Source organism: Artemia franciscana, chromosome 1, assembly GCF_032884065.1.
Source record: "Artemia franciscana chromosome 1, ASM3288406v1, whole genome shotgun sequence".
Lineage (NCBI taxonomy): Eukaryota > Metazoa > Arthropoda > Branchiopoda > Anostraca > Artemiidae > Artemia > Artemia franciscana.
This window is the reverse complement of record NC_088863.1, coordinates 15790917-15808915: the sequence shown is the minus strand read 5'-3', so window position 1 is coordinate 15808915 and position 17999 is coordinate 15790917. Positions and strand designations below refer to the sequence as shown.

The window sequence follows — 17999 nt, the reverse complement described above, 5'->3', positions numbered from 1 at the left end:
CTAGACTTGGTCTTAATCGCGTTTTGAGAGTTTGTTTGCATCTCAATACCGTTCGGCACACAATACAATGCTGCACTATCTTCTCTTGTTTTTCATATGATGGTTTTAAATATACTGATGCAGATATCTCGATATTTGCAGTGAATTTCCTAATACATATGGCTTATGGATATTGTTTTGCTAGCATATTGCCCGGCAAGGCCGTATCAATGATTTTTGTTCGAGGGAGGATGGGTTTACAAAAAAGACTTTAAAGAACGCATCAAAAATTTGTTTATATGCATTTTTTGTTACGTTGTTACGAGTCGGACAAACATTTCGGGAGGGGGGTAGTCAAACCCCTTAATCTCCTCTCCCCCCTGGGCACCGCTCTGTTGCCTGGTTACAGCTGTAACCATTCTTTTATTCTATTCATTCAAACAAGGGTAGTGGTGCAGTTTATTCCCTTCGCTGAACTAAACACCATTATAAGAAAATTCACGTTCAGAATATTTCGATTTATTGGATTTCAGATTTGATTTCAGTTTAGCTGCATTTCATATATATAATGAAAAAAGAAATCGCCAGTACAACAGCACAAACGCAGAAATAAATGCACAAAAAAAAAATAACCATATAAACAAAAAAGAAAGATAGAAAGAGAAAGGAACACTGTTTTCATACTTTAGTAATTAATATAGATCAGTACTTGAATGAGGTCCTAACCCTACTCATCCATCCAATTACATAGGTCAAACAGCATAGCCATACACAATCAAGCGCAAAGAATAATCCATGGGCAGGCAGTAGTGTCGTTTTATTCTATAAAGATTAAATGAAACAGATTAGTTCTGCTTTTCTGTTACACGTTTTTCGAGGAACTGCTCAAGTTAACCAACCATTCCCTTTTAACCCTTGTCCCGCTTAAAATGTATTAATCTGGCACTCTTATGAGCAATAACTTTAATTTTTTTAAATTCAATTTTAACTAAATTAAACAGATGAGTTCTGCTTTTCTGTTACGTGTTTTCCGAGGAATTGTACAAGTTAACCAACCATTCCCATTTAATCTTTGTCCCGCTTATAATATATTAATCTGGCACTCATGAGCACTAACTTTAATTTTTAGAATTTAATTTAATTTTAATTATATTAAACACATATTTTCTGCTTTTCTGTTACACGTTTTTCGAGGAATTGTACAAGTTAACCAACCATTCCCATTTAACCTTTGTCCCGCTTATAATATATTAATCTGGCGCTTATGAGCACTAACTTTAATTTTTAAAATTAAATGTAATTTTATCTATATTAAACAGATGAGTTCTGTTTTTCTGTTACATGTTTTACGAGGAATTGAACAAGTTAACCAACCATTCCTAATTAACCCTTGTTCCGCTTAAAATATATTAATCTGGCTCTCTTATGAGCACTAACTTTAATTTTTTATTTCAGGTTGCAGCAATTTCAAAAGAATGGGCAAACCGAGCAGACTTGCCATCTCACGTTGTCACAATGCTGAACAATTTCCCCGCAAATCTGCACCCAATGTCCCAGTTTTCCGCTGCCATAACTGCTTTAAATAGCGAAAGCAAATTCGCCAAAGCATATTCGGATGGTGTTCATAAAACCAAATACTGGGAGGTAAGTATTTCAGAATAAAAAGAAGTGTGTTATTTGAAAAGGCGATGTTATAGTGGGAAGAAAATCAAATATTTTTTCAGATGTCCTCATGACCGGGGCCGTCAATTTACAAAAATTTAGGAGGGAGGAAAAATATATAGAAGGGAGAACATTAGTTAGGGCGTATATCATACAAGTACCGAAAGCCATTTAAAACCCTTAAGGGAAACAGAGTCCTCTAAGAAAGGTTAGGGCTGCAGCAATTTATGAAGTACATGTAGGACCCTGTCCTATTTGCTACGTATGCCTTACGTATTGTCATCACAGCACTATGTATAGATTGGTGTAGTATTTAGTTTAATTCTAAAAAGCTGCTTGTAGCACCGAACTTAAACGACCAAGCATGACCAAGTATCGCTGCAGAATTGGAACAGGACTTTTTATTTGAAAAGGCGATGTTACAGTGAAAATAAAAGTGAAATATTTTTTCAATATGTCTGTCAGTCAGATGTCCTAATGACCAGGGGAGCTAATTTACAAAAATATAGAAGGGAGGACAAGGATTTTCTTTGTTTTTGAAAATGAAGGTGTAAAGAATAAGTTTTTCAAAATCAATGGGAGGAAGGTCAGTTTTGTTGTTTTTCTGATCAAAAAATACTTTTCACAAGGGGAGGGGGTCTATTCGGGATTAATGCTGGTAAAAGTGATACAACTGTATAAACGATTGATTTCAATTTCAAGACTCTTATTTTAATTTGGATTATTGAGATTAATAATTAGATAAACATCTTTCTTCGCTATTTGTGAGTCTACATTGACATGTTACTTAAGCACTTTAGTTTTTTCCGTATCTATACCTCAAGTAATAATTATTTTGCGGTAAAAGTAATATTTCAAAAGTAAGTATTTTACACATTATGAATGGTACAGAGGAGTGTATCTTTCATTTAAAAAGCAATTTGAGAAGCTTTCGGTATTTTTTATTGTTGTATGTGAAACCAGCTTTTTTCACACCTAGCTTCCAAGATTAACCAACCCTTTTATTGGTTAACAGAGGTTTGGTTACCAAACCTCTTTATTGGTTAACCAACCTGGTTAACCAACCTTATTATCGATGTCAAAAGCTCAAGTTTCCAAGAATTTCTGTAGTTTTGATAGTAAGATATAAAAGTTTTTGGAAAAAATATAACCTATTAATTTTCTTGATAGCCTTTTGTTTTAGTGTGTTCGTGATGTAATGTCATTGTTTACCCACAACAAGCTAAGCTTTGGCCAAACAACGCTTTCCAGCGCTCTTTAAATTAATAGTAGGAATAAAATGATTGAATTGAGATATAGGAAAGGGAACTAGGCCAATCTGCCGAGAGGGTAAGTTGTGAGTAACCCTTTGACAATAGTTCGTGTGAAAACTTTGGACCATGCTGGTTTTATTGATTTGTGCCGTCTTTTTTTAGTGCGTTTGTTTTTATAATATTTTGTTTTATATTATGTTTGGTTTTATGTTTTGTTTTATAGTATATTATTTTATTTGTTTGTTTTGTTATTATTTTATAATGTTAGATTTTGTTTTATATTATTATTAGATTTATATTATATTATTATCTTATAATATTATTTTAGACGTTTGTTTCTTTATATTATTATGTTTTGTTTTATATGATGTATTTTCGTTGTACAGTTATGCCCCCAACAACTTAAGTTTCGGGGCCAAACATCCTTTAACATTGCTTGTTTAAAAAAATGATTCTTGTTAATTATTCAGAACACACTCAAGTTCTTTGTATGAATTTAGTATCTGAGAAAACCGGTTTCATAGCCACAAAGACAAGTGACGGGTGACAGAATGCATTGGGCTTATATAATTTGGGCTATACATTAGCACATTGGGGGGGGGGGGGTAAAGTATAGTGGGCCTGTATGCAAAATGTGTTAGATACAATTATTCTGCATATTATAAAGTAATAATTGTTTTGAACTTCATGCTGTCCAAATAGTCCAATGCATTCTGTCACTCAAGCATGAAACCGTTTTTACAGATATACAGATGAAAATTCTTGAATGTGTTCTAATAAAACAAGTACCTACAAGTTCTAATGTGAATAAAATGATTGGAATAAGACTATGAATTAGGCCAATCTACTGGGTGTGTTTCTTTAGATTGGGTAGATTATAAATACCCCTTTGACAAAAGTGCTATTTGACATCTTTCAAACAGTTGAGTTTAATGAATGCTATGAGAATCGAGAATAATTTCTTGAACGGAGTTCTATTTTTCAGTTCAACCGCAGTATGCATTCTAGGTTTTTTAGGAGAGCAAAAACTGAAAAATATGTTTTGGGGTTTTGGATTATTAATAAAGAACACTGAATTTATGTATAGCCGTCAAGGTAAGAGAAACAGAATTTTCATGTCAAAATTTCACGCGTCTACTATTTCTATTTTCTAAAAAAGGAGATATAATGGGTTTTGCAAAAAAATCCACCCAAATAAGATATAGGAATGCGGATTCGACCAGTTGGTTTAGCATATTTCGTTTAATAAGATGAATTATAAATAACCCTTTGGCAAAGAGGTGTATATTAAGCTTCTATCCCCTGCAGTCAATATGATAACAGATAAACATTAAGGACTTCTGTGTCCATTCACCGATCCCCTCTGATGGTTTTTTATATCTATTTATATTATAATATTTATTTATATTTTATATTTATTTCTTATATAATTATTATATTTAAATATAATTTATTTTATTGTCGCTCCTTTTTTTAAATTTGTGTCTCTCCCCTCGCAATAAACTTCTTCGTTTGTGCCTATGCTCAACTGTTGTCGTTTTAATGGACCACAAAGTCGAAGAGCAAATCCGGATTGAAGACTACAGGAAGCTCGTACAAGTAGAAACTCGAGAAGTAGAAACTTCTCAAGAAATAAGATCCCATTTCAGCAAAGATCTTGAATTACTGGACACTGAATATTGGTAAAATTATATCCTGGAATCCTACGATGATTAAGACTCTCAATGGGCACACGATTGGTTATACGGGTGTCATGTCATGGACATTACCTATGAGCTGAGTAAACATAAAGGCTGTATTAATATCCAATATGGTGTATTTTGCCCAAAAATAAAACATACACAGGGATTCCTTAAATTAGTGTTGCTTGATGTTTGTGTTGTTCTATTGTATTTAGTTTTTCATATTATAATCACACTTGTTGCCCTAAATTACTTATATACTGTGACAATATAGTCACTCAAGATTTTCAAGTGCCATCTAGGTTTTTGTATGTATTTTGATGATCAGCTCACGAACTGGACGCAAATTTTGGAGAGAGAGGGCAGGAGGGGGGGGTGTGTGGATTGGGTCAAATTGAGTATGGCTTATTTTTGTACTCAACACACATTGATATTGAACCGTTTATAATGGAAAAGGTATTGCTTTTTCGTGATTTTTCAAGCGAAAAGTGTACTTTTTTGGCCTTTTTGCTTTTCGCCCTGGGTTTGGCCGTTGCCCAGGCAATGCAAATCGGGTTCTTCGAAATCTCCCCGAAAATTGTCAATAAATACACGAACGTCAAATCCAAATTCTAGTCATATATTCATCAAGGGGAGGGGGGGTCAATTTGAGTATCGATTATTTCGATACTCGACTAACATTGAGATTGCACTGTTTACAATGGAAAAGCTATTGCTTTTTCGCGAATTTCCAAGTGAAAATTACCAATGAAAATACGAAAATTAGTCCAAATTCTAGTCATGTTCATCAAGGGAGGGGGGGGGGGGGTATTCCAAATACTATGACATGCCGTCAATGAGTTGAAATCTGACCTTAGCGAAAGAGTGAAAGGTATTTTAGTATTTCAATTCTTGAGTCACAGAAATGGTAATTGGACCAACCAAACAAGGTTGATGGGGTTTTATTGCAGTATATTATTATAGTTACTATTATAATTGATCCCCAATTACATTTTGGAAGTGATTGTCCGCTAGGGCTTTTATTTCACTTTTAGGGTTATTATTGTAACCCAATAGACACTTTAGTTTGCGTTGCTCAGATATTCTGCCTCATGCATCGCAGTTACTACAACTTTTCTTTGGGTCTTGTCAGTGGAGGCCTAGTCATATGGCCTGTATTGTTAAAGTACAGCAGAATGTAGATGACAAAAAGAAGGATGAAAAGGGAATCAAACCAACTAAAGTAGAAATATTTTATTCTAGAGAAACCACACGCAACAAATCATAGTTTGAATCGGGTGAACTTCAAGTTTAATTCTACCTATCAATAACGCTGTGAACTTGATTTTACTTCGCTTTGTTATAACATATCGGGTTATAAACGATATATAACTTTCTAATAAGGAATATAGGATACACTGGTAGAAAAACCTAAACAACAGAAAGAAAAAATCGATGAGATACACCGTTTGCGTCTAGAAAGACAGTTTTGTACGAAAGTTATAGACGTATCTTTTGCAAAAAAAAGAAGAAAATCTGCTTGATATCTGTCAGTTCTTTTAATTGTAATTATAATTCTAGTACGTCTACGAAGATTCATTGGATTTAATAGCTAAACTTCCGACTGTTGCTGCCACCATCTATAGGAATCTGTATAGAGATGGCTCTAGTATTGGAACAATAGACGCTCAAAAGGATTGGAGTGCAAACTTTGCCTCAATGCTTGGCTATAGCGATCCACAGTTTACAGAACTTCTCCGGTTGTACTTGACAATTCACAGGTAGGATACCACTTTTTTGGGGAGGCTATTGCGCCATATCCTTAGGATGTTTTACCGAAAAAAATTTGAATGAATCAGCCCATTCAAATCCCTTTTTTTTTTTTTTAGCATCAACACTAATAATAATGGAATTTTAATCATTTTGTGAAACTAAAATGTAGCAAAAAAAGAAATAAAAAAAGCAAAAAGAAAGATTAATGAAAAAATGTACCTGATTGGACTTCGCTAATGCGCTGAAATGTATATATATATATATATATATATATATATATATATATATATATATATATATATATATATATATATATTCAACAAAAGCTTTTCGGGCAGCTTATACGATAGCTTCTCATACAACGTAGTAAAATCAGTAGCCCCATATTTGGCAATAATTATAGTGGCAGTAACGACAGTGCCCTGTTACGACAGTATCCTTGACACTATCCCGTAACGACACCGGCGAAGTAAATAAAGTAAAAGTTTACCGTAACGAAAATAAGTATTACGAATCAGCGACAGTTATTGACTTTTGACGCTCGTATTGAGCACAATAGCGTGGTCGTAAAACGATGACATAAGTGAGCTAAGTGTGCCAGTTATACTATCCACGATTCGTAACAAGCTGGGGATATTTGCAACTATTTCTTTAATACGATTTTGCAACTATTTATACTTTCCACAATTTGTGACTATCTGGTTGTTAAAATTTTCCATGTTTTTATTGGTTGACTAGCTTTTTGTTATGTCCGTAAAAGACCAACTAAAAACAGGGCTTTAGTTGAAATTTAAGGTGGCTTGACACTTATAAAGGTTTTTTTGGGAGGGGGTAGGGGTGGGGATAATTAAAAAATCTTGTTGACATTTAAACAGGAAGTGTCCAGAGATTTGTGGAACGTTATGATATCTGAGGTGGGTGGCCCCCCGAGCTCTCTTCTCTCTGCGTACGCCCCTGATAAGATTCTGATCTTTGGAAGTGCTTTCACTTTATTCTAAGCTTGTTTAAGTTCATTTTGTATGTTTTTGGAAATTCATTTGATTCGTGCTATCCTTGCGTCTACTTTCCCCAAGCATTTTCCGAAACAACATTTGTGTCCATTTTGATGAGCCTTTTTTATGTTAATTGACAATAACGCAGATTTTTCATAAGCGAAAATCATGCAAAATTAACAAAAGACAAGGCATGTATTCAATGAATGGAAGATTAAAGATTAAAATGAAAGCCCTACAGTTTTACTAAGTTTACTAAATGTATTAAATACAGCTTTTCTAAATACTATTAATTATGAATTTTGTTATTATAATAGCTAATTTACAAGATTCATTTAACTTAAAGAAAAACCTGGGTAAGGGAAAAGGCTATTAAATTTATAAAAAATGCTACTGTGAGTGTTTTTAAATATACTGGTATTATTTTTAACCTCTCTAGCCCTGCTCTCAAAACAAAATTAAAATCGTGGATTACTTCAGCTATAGCATCGAAACCAGAATTGATCATTTGTTTTATAGAAGAAAATACTTACCTATCTGTAGTTTTTAAATTGTGAATTTATTTTCTTTATATAAATTTCCTTGTTAATTTTTAGTTAATGGTTATCATTTGTAACAGAGGCTATTTTTATGTTCTTGCTATAGAATTAACTAATCAAATGTTGTCAATCAATCCTTTTTATTCCACAACTACAATACAACTGACCAAGTTAGAACCGTTTGTACTGAGTGTGTAAGAAGGAGCTGTTGTTTTTTTCTTCTGATTCACTAGTAATATTCGGTTATGAAAATAATTTCGTAGTATAATTATCTAGTAGAATTTGATTATTGTCAAAATTTCATGAATTGGCATTTGACAGAATTTTTCGAAATATTTTCTTTAATTTCACTTTCGTCTTTTCATTCGTGGAGTTTTCAGGTTTGTTCAGTTTGGAATATCATAAACTAAGAAAATGATAGATAAAAAAAAATAGTTATATTATAAAATGAACTCGGTACATTCACAGCCCATTGACAATCAAGCACAAACAGGAAATTCCAATGAATGAAAGTTTTCTCTTGACTCTAGGAATAATCCTGTTGAGGGAACACATTATAAAAATAAAACAGAAACGGAAAACAAATTAAACGGGTGTCCACTCTTTTGCATTTGGAACCTGTTCGACCTCATTAAATTCATTTAATCAAATTCACTTTAACAAACTTCTATATATTTAGAAGCATCTTAAGCATCCTAGAGGAAACTGTGGGCAAAATGATTGAACTTTTTGAGGTTTCGCGAGTTCAGGGTGCTAGAATAGACGCTAAGGTTTGGAATAAGTGAAGGCGAAATGTTGATGTTGGATAATGAAAAGATCGATCAAGTGGACAACTTCACTAGCCTTGGTAGTATTTTTACGAAAGACGGTGGGAGCAGTGAAGATGTTAAAAGTAGTTTTTTTTTTCACAGTTGAAAATTTTTTGGATGAATAGGAAGATAAGTCTGCGAACCAATATTAATATATTGGCAGGTACAGTGATGACAGTGGTCAAGTGTGGTTCAGAAGCCTGGGCGCTCCGAAAAACGGAAGAAGATGTGCTGAATGTTTTCCAGAGAATTTGCCTACGAATGTTTTTGGGTATCTGGCTGACTGACTGTATTTCAAACAGTAGATTGTACGAAAAATGTGGTTTAATCCCACTTTCCAGGGCTACAATGAGAGAGAAGATGAGATGGCAAGGGCATTATCTGTCGATGAAGGATGACACATTACCAAAGAATTCATTTTTGGCCAACCGTCTAGGGCTAAACGGAGAGCAGGTGGTCCACAAAGAAAGATTTAAGGGGAGTGTTGACTTCTTGGGAGGGTGTAAAGAGGGAGGCTTTGAATAAATTTGGGTGGAGGAAGAGCGTGCGTAGCTGTGTTGGCCTCAGTTGGCTTGGTGCTGCGATGAGTTGTTAGTTGTAATAATAGAGGATTTAAATTCATTGATTGAGGTTTACCTTTTAAGAGGTTCAATTAAATTTAGTTTTAACGTTGACTGTGTCAATTCGCGAATAAATTAATTCCATTTTTATGTCCAAGATGTACACTGATAAATCTGCGGGTAGTCTAGTTTTTGCCAACTAAATGACTTTCAGTTCATGCCAATTTTAGGAATGAGTTAGAATCACTAACTGTTGGGCTATAGCTAGTATCAAGAGCTGTGTATAGTCGAAATCTACGTGAATCAAAACTATATAAAAAATAGTCATTTGTCACGGTCTTCTAAATCATGGTATGATACTACGATATTTGCTGGTATCAAGATCTAAATAAAAACTGAAATCTGCCCCTTGGAATCAGTTGCTATTGGAACTGGTTGAACATTGATGCTAATGAAAGTCCCCTCAAAAAATACATGAGAGCTCTTGTAATAGCATATAAACTAGTGTTGTCTGTCATCACTTTTAATTCTTGAGAAGAGGCTGTTTAGCCCTCCCTTTCCGTTTACTATGGCAAAAAAGATAAAGAATGCAGTGTTAGACCTTTTAGTTTTGACCAGTACAGTTCTTTACAGAGTTTTGGTCCTTGGAACATAATCCATGAATATTTGAATCACTCAATCTTCGAAATCACTGGAAGCCTTCTCCAATAGCCTAAACATAAACATACCATATCTCGAGACTTAGAACGTAACGTAGACTCAACGTAGGACGACTTTAAATGGCAAACGTGCCGCAGTCAATCCGCTCTTCGCCCTGCCATAACATTTTTCTTTTAATAAGGTTTCAGTTATGTGGAAATTTTTTATTGAGAGGCGTGAGGAATAAATTATTATTATTGTTATTATTATTCTTTGAACATAATTCCTGAATCTTGAATTAGAGCAAACTTTGAATTCTTAAAGCAAATTTCCTCAATGATATGGCAACCGAAGTAATTGATAGCTTTGCTGTGATGAGGCTTTTTTGCCAGAAAATGATGTATTTGTCTTCAATTGTAAATGTTTTTCCCAGTTTTAAGACCTTAAAAAATAGCGAAACATAAGGTAAATCTATGAAATTATATTTTTGCAATTTTTTCAGGTTTATATGAAGTTATTGGGTTTGTGGTGCAAATTTTAAAATAACATTATTAATCATTTATTGTTATGTAAAGGAATTAAAAGAAAAATTAGTATTAGCGAATCAAAGAGATAGGGTTTCTTATTGTAGACGTTAATAAGAAATCCTCCGTGGAGGACTTCTTTTGTCATTTTTGTTAAAACAGATCTATTTAAAGTGGGTTTTTGTGCGCGATTATTTTGACAACCTTTGTTAGTGTATCTATTTTTTGTTGGACTCGTAATCAAACTTTCTTATTCATATTTGAATTGGAGATGTCTTTATTCATATTCGAACGTAGAGAATAGATTCTTTTAATAATACATTCAAAAGGATCGATAGCTTAAAAAATGAAAACACATGCTATGTCACCAAGAATAGTGAAGAATTGATTAATAAATTTAAAGAGAGGAAAGTCTCTTTCATTCCAGTTCCTACTTGTCATTTATTTCGTCAGTCGTGATTCGTTAAATCGCTTTCTTGATTATATACGATAAAAACAAACAAAAAATCCAGAAGCAAAATCAGACAAAGAAACTCATTTTCAAGTGTGGGGATGGGGATACATTCTCCCCCTTCCCCTTCCGAAGCAACGATTTAATCTCTCTTTTTAGATCGAAGCTTAGTATTTAGTGCTAAGCTTTGAGTCCCATTGGGAAAAAAAAATGGAGCTTGGAGTTAAAAAAGAGTTGAATAGAGTTGGAAGAGCGGGAAGATAAGCCTGTTAACCAAGATTAGAATATTGGATGCTACAGTGGTGAAGTATGGTTATGAGACATGGGTGTTTCGGAAGAAGGAGGAAGTTTTGTTACATGTTTTTTTTTCGAGGAAGTGTTTGCGGGTAGTTATGGGTACCGTTAGACTGATCAAACAACATTTGAAAAATGTGGTTCTATCCCAATTTTTTAGTTTATAAAGAAGGAAAGATTGAGACAGCTAAGACACTTTTTGTGGCTGGAGGATAACAAATTGCCAAAGATCGTCCTTTTTGGTCGTTCATCTAGGGCCGAATAAAAGTATGTCATCCTGAGTGGGGCTGAAAGAGGTCGTAAGGAAAGATTCAAAGGAAACTTGGACTGCTTGAGAAGGGGTAAAGAAGGACACTTCGAATAGATTGGGATGTAGGAGTAGTCTATGTTGCAGTTTTTGCCTCAGGGCGCTTGGTGTTTCTGTGAGTTGTTGTTGTATTAGTTGTATTTAATAGACAGAAAATAAATTTCAGAATTAAAAAAGTTTCTAGAAAGCCTTCTAGAAATAGAATAAAGCCATCGCCCTTCTTTAAGAAAAATGAAAAAGTAAAATTCTCAGAATTCTGAGAATCCGACCGTGAATTTCTTTGCCTGATTGTGCTTTTGACCAAGCATTGCATTGACTGTCCGTTTTTCTAATTTATTTTTAGTCAAGGAACCGGGCTAAGGGATGATGCTTTGATTATAAAATAAATGACATTGCTCCCGAATTATTCCTCTCATGTGACGACTAAATTGTGTAGGACCTTTTGTCTCTTGTCTAGATGATCCTCTAGTTTTGTGTTTTATTTTAAAAGAAAAGATAATTGGCATAATTATCTTTGGATGCGAGTCATGAGTGGGATATGAACATAAACGGTAATGTTGATTCAATAAAAAAGATAGGGTTTATTCTCTTTAAGACACATTGTGTCGATGAATTGCAATTGTGACGGCTAGAACGCAGTGAAGATTTAATGGATAAAATGGTCATAGTGATTCATCTAAAAAGATGGCGTTTATCTCCACTGATAAAGGTGTCAGGTGCAAGACCGTATCCAGGAAGGGGGGGTGGGTAGGGGTTTGTACCCCCTCCGGAATGTTTTTCTGACTCGAAAAACGTAAAAAATTGATATTAAAAAATTTTAATGCGCTTTTTACGATTTTGTGTACCCCCCCCCCTCCTGAACAAAAATTCTTATTTAAATCACCCGACGAACAAAAATCCTGGACATGGCCCTGGTCAGGTGGTAGTGTTGGCAAGAAAAATATTATTAAATATGATTGCTTTTGACTATATCTAAAAATTGATTTATCTAAAAATTGGACGATGCAATATTGTAGGCATGTGAGGGACCTGCACAAATTGACTTGATAAGTTTTTTCGCCGATTCGACCATCGGGGGGTCGGAGGAAGAGGAAAAATTTAAAAAAATGAGGTATTTTTAACTTACGTATGGGTGATCGGATCTTGATGAAATTTGATATTTAGAAGGACCTCGTGTCTCAGAGCCCTTACTTTAATTCCCGACCGTATCCGGTGATATTGGGGGAGTTGGAATGGGAAACGGGAAATCTTGGAAAACGCTTTGAGTAGAGATTGGGATGAAACTTGGTGGGAAGAATAAGCAAAAGTCCTAGATACGTGATTGACATAACCGGACTGAATCCGCCCTCTTTGAAGGAGTGAGGGGGGGGGGGTGTTAATGCGGAAAAATTAGAAAAATTGAGGTATTTTTAGCTTAAGAACGGGTGACCGGATCTTAATGAAATTTGATATTTAGAAGGAACTTGTGTCTCAGAGCTCTTATTTTAAATCCCAACCAGATCTGGTAATATTAGGGGGAGTTGGAGGTAGAAACCAGAAATCTTGGAAAACCCTTAGAGTGGAGAGATCGAGATGAAACTTGGTGGGTAGAATAAGCAAATGTTGTAGATATGTGATTGACTTAAACTGACTGAATCCAGTCTCTTTTGGGGCAGTTAGGGGGGGATCCAGTGCTTTGGCGAGTTCGGTGCTTCAGGACGTGCTAGGACGATGAAAATAGGCGTGTCTAGGACGATGGACGGTAGGCGTGTCAGGGACAGGCACAAATTGACTTGATAAAGTCATCCTCGATTTGACCATCTGGGGGGCTGAAGGGAGAGGAAAAATAAAAAAAGAGGTATTTTTAACTTATGAGTGGGTGATCGGACCTTAATGAATTTTGTGATTTAGAAGGACTTCGTGTGAAAGCAAAAAAAGTTAAAAGAAAGGAGAATCAATCACCTAGTTAAAAGCATCATTTTATATATATATATATATATATATATATATATATATATATATATATATATATATATATATATATATATATATATATATATATATATATATATATATATATATATATATATATATATTAATAATTACTATAAAAATATTTAACAGAAAAAATACAACCGGCTGCAATAAAGCCCTGGAGGGCTTGTGATGGCAGCCGATTAAACAAAATTACTAAACAATAAATCAACCGAACTTAAACAACTTAAGTATGAGTGAGTGTGGAACATGAATTCTGCTTTTTCAGTACTTGCTATAATCCTAGTTTTATTGAAGTATGTCGTGACCTGATGTATCACGCAAATGCATAATAAGCGAGGTGTAACAATACATCAGGGAGAAAGACTATCAGCTTAAATTGCTTTCTTTTTTTGTTGAAAGCTTATGAATCGAAAATCAATACAGTACTATTATTTCTAGCCACTCAAGGTCTAGATTGCACGACCGTTGGCAGAGGTTGGGGTTTGTAGAGTTTAATCCCCCTCCCCTCTGGAATATTTCTTCGTATTAGCTGTAAACATGCAAGGAAAGACTATTTCTCCTAAAAAAGCAAGATATATTTCTCCACTTTGTATATTAGTTTTAAAGCGCAAGTAAAAAAAAAAACTCTTAACCTCCTTCCCAAGCGACAGTTCCATGGTACCCTCTCCCCTCTCCGAAAGAAAATCTTAGATGCGATCCTTCTGGGTTGTTTTTGTTAATGTAATTGAACATAGTCGTACTTCTGATTCCTAAATCTATAAAAAAAAATTTAGGATCTAAAAATTCGTTAGATAATACTCATAATAATAGGGTAGATATAAGTATGTTTTAGGGTTGGGGTACATGTGTCATATTCTGTTTAAGTGGTCTTCTTGCTAGTGTTGAATAGTAAATAACTAAATAACAGATAAATTCAATAATATAAATATTGACAGAATTTAAAGTAGAAAAACCTGACTTGTACAAACGGTCTTTAAAATGGTTTTATGATTGTTAACTCGTTACCGGCTCTGTATTCACATATTTTCATGATTTTATCGGTTTATTCCGTGATTTTGGTATACTTTATCATTCCATTGTTGCTTTGATGATTTCCCCTCATCCCCCGCCGGTAAAATTCATTCATGCAGGTCAGCTATGTATGGCATATTGTCTTAGTGTCAAAATATGAGTTTTCAGAACAAAATTATAGATCAGAACACCAAAAGTATTTTAACATTTTATCTTGTTTGGTTATTTATAATCTCAGCTTTGTTTTTGTCATGAGGCAGTTCCAAAGGGAAAACATCAATTTATATGCAAATTCTATTCGAAAGACGACTGGAAAGCATCTGGTTTTCTTTCATCTGTCGTTTGAATACATTATTTGAAACTTTTTGAATTTCTGAACGTCTGTTGACAGAAATGTATCTTATTTTCAAACTACTGTGTCGGAATATGTAAATAAGATGATGAATAATTTTCAGTGTTAGAAGGAAGAAAATATTTCCTTCCATTTCATTGGTAATGAAACAATCCTGATATTCATATTTGTTTTTTTGTATCTGTATTTTTGTACCAAATATGAAATTCTTCCTTTTATTCATGACTCCTAAAATATATAACGATGTAGATATCTTATATAGAATACCTTGATAGAGAGATTGAAGAATAAAAACAATGCGAAATAAGGACAGTAATTATCAATTTTGTCAATTAGAATTCACGGGAGCAGATTTCACCACTTCATTGCATAGTTTTTAATCATAACTCTGAAAGCTTATTTTATTTACAAAAGTCCTGTAGGTTTTACACGTTGTAGGTTTTCAGGTCGATCTTCGATTGATCCATTATTTTGCTTTTGCGATGGGAAGTCGCAGGAGAAGGTGGTGGGGCAACTGGTGGTTGAGTGACCAGGAAGCTTTAAAAAATGGAATACTATAAGAAAGCATATAATAAACCACTATAAAAATTCCCGAGCAACGTTGGTTAATTTTGGTTTGTTTTCCAAAAAAGGAGAATTTTCTGAAACATAAAAATTAAGTTTTCTATTCTTTCCCCCCCCCATCCCCCCCCAAAAAAATGTTCCTCATTTGGTTCTCACCTGAACAGCAAATATAATAAATCTAATAAGGGCTTAACTGACTAATTCCAATTTTTTATATTTTAGTGATCATGAAGGTGGTAATGTAAGTGCTCACACTGTACACTTGGTTGGCTCAGCATTGTCGGATCCATACCTATCATTTGCCGCTGGCATGAATGGCTTGGCTGGACCTCTTCATGGCTTAGCTAATCAAGAAGTAAGTGAATTTTTGGATCTGTAGCTATTTTGATATGTATTTTGGTTTAAAAACAATAACTTTTAGCTCAAATGTGGTCTGATGTCTCAGATCCCCCCCACCCCATCTTTAGACTTTGAAAATATTTTTGGGGGGAGTTTTTCATTGGAAAATGGGTTTTTTGATATTCTATTGAAAGAATTCAAAAAACCACAAACTGTTGAAAAGTACGTTTTGCTCTCCACCCCTGAGTGTTCGTGAATTGATCACGCTGATATGGTCTGGCAAAAATTGAAATCATGGACGGATTTGATACTCCTAAAATTTTATACTATAATTATCCACATGATTTGGTCATTTTTGTAGTGTTGAAAGTTGAAGGGCAATAAGTAGAAAGCACAAAACGGTGTTCCGTATTTTTTAGTATATCGAGGGAGATTCTTTACCCAATATCAGTGGAAGGGTCATTCTCAGGGGGCGTTGTTTTGGGAAGAGGGGCATGGGGGCAGTTCTCCCTTCCAATAATGTGAAGAAAAAATTTATTATATATCCCATGCCCCTTGACTATCCGGATATGGACCTCTTTTGCTGGAGATTTGTCCCTGGTCATGCTAATCTCCTCTAGTGTAATCTCCTTAACTCCTTTAATGTATAGTAAATAATGGTGATTCGTTGAAAGTTCCTAAATTGAAGTCTAGAAGTGCGCTCATTATTATTTGGCATGCAAATGTTAAATTTTGATCAGAAAATGGATTTTTATCACTATGGGATGTGATGAAGATTTTAGAAAATTCATTTTTGTTATTCGTGCAATATGAGTGGGTGCCAACTGCTACTTACAAATTTTAAATACTCAATATATTTAACATACTAATTAACATATTTTAAAATAAATTAATCTGTCAGTTTCTGTAAAATGAAGCTTCCTAATTAGGATCTAGTTTTATTCAGGTTCTTAAACACTTTTATCTTGAAAAGTTTTAAATTAGTTCACCAACATAACGTTTGTTTGCTTGAAATTTTCCTAATTATCATGGAATCTTTTTTATAAGAAAAGATCATGAATACAAAGGAGACATTCAACTTGCTTAAGCTGTGAGTTCGTTTGAACCTCCTTTATCCATCTTTTGAAGATAAAAATGAGTATAACGAGGAACTAACAACATGAATCCTGGTTCTGATTCCGCTGTAACGAGTAAGAGGCTAAATGCATATTCTGAAAGGACCAGTTTTTAAATTTTAGATATATGCTATGCGTAGCCAAAACGTGAGACGTGTTGCGACAACTGGCACTTGTATCAGCAAACATTTGTGTTACCGTGCAGCTCTGACTTTTATTGCTACATATGATGTGCGATTTGACATTCCGATAAATTTCTAGTTAATTGACTTCTTTCTATCTCGGAAGGAGAATGAAACTTTCAGGGGATGGGTCTACAGGCTAAAGTATGTCCTGGGAAGGTATTTTAAAGTACCCACCTTCACTCCTTCTCCCTCTAGAGGGCCCTGAAATTTGCCTACATGACAAGTCTATACCTATTGAAATTTTGACACAACAACATTTTACCTTAATTTTCAGTTACTAGTTGCTTTTTCTCTGCCTTCAGTTCTGAAAATGCAATTCCTGTTACTTGAGTAGAACTTTGAGCCATATCAATGGTTTTTTTTCAAAATTTAGGAAATGTATCTGCATATCTTTAAAACCTTATAAAATGGAATTGAGCAAACAATTTTGTTGTACTTCAATTAAGCAGAAGACCTATTTTGCAAGGTTTCACATTTATAACAAACATATTTTTAAAGGTCATCAAAGGTCAGGGCCCTCTTGAGGGAGAAAGAGTGGAGTTAGTTGCTTCAATATATCTTCCCGGGACATACTTTAGTCTGTAGATTCATCCCTGAAAGTTTCATTTTCTTAACCTAAACCCTTTCTGAGATAGCAAGAAGTCAATTAACTAGAATTTTACCGACATTCCTTCTGTGGTATTTTGCTTAGTCGTTTAAGAAATATTGTAAAAAAGGATACAAATTCAAAAATTAAAAAATATATTCTAGTTTTAGTAAGATTTTTAATCACTTATTTTGAAAAGTTTTAGATTAGATGGCCAACATAATGTTTGCATGATATTTTTCTAATTTTCCAAATCTCTTCTAATGGAAAACGATCATGACTATAAAGGAGACGTTCAACTTGTTTGAACCCCCCCTGTCCATCTTTTGAAGATACAAGTGAATATAAAAAAGGAAAGAACAGTATGATTATTGATTCTGACTTTGATTTAGTGAAAGGCGAATAGAATATTCAGAAAGAACAAGCT

At 34.1% G+C, this 17999-nt stretch overlaps 1 protein-coding gene across 1 annotated transcript in view; it reads left to right on the top strand.

The window, feature by feature from the left end:
* LOC136026266 (probable citrate synthase 2, mitochondrial) overlaps positions 1–17999 on the top strand; it is an 86663-nt gene that overhangs the window by 12256 nt on the left and 56408 nt on the right. The window contains exons 4-6 of the mRNA XM_065702657.1: positions 1435–1623; positions 6137–6336; positions 15570–15702. Of these exons, the coding sequence (XP_065558729.1) occupies positions 1435–1623; positions 6137–6336; positions 15570–15702 (522 nt within the window). The remainder of the gene's footprint in view (positions 1–1434; positions 1624–6136; positions 6337–15569; positions 15703–17999) is intronic.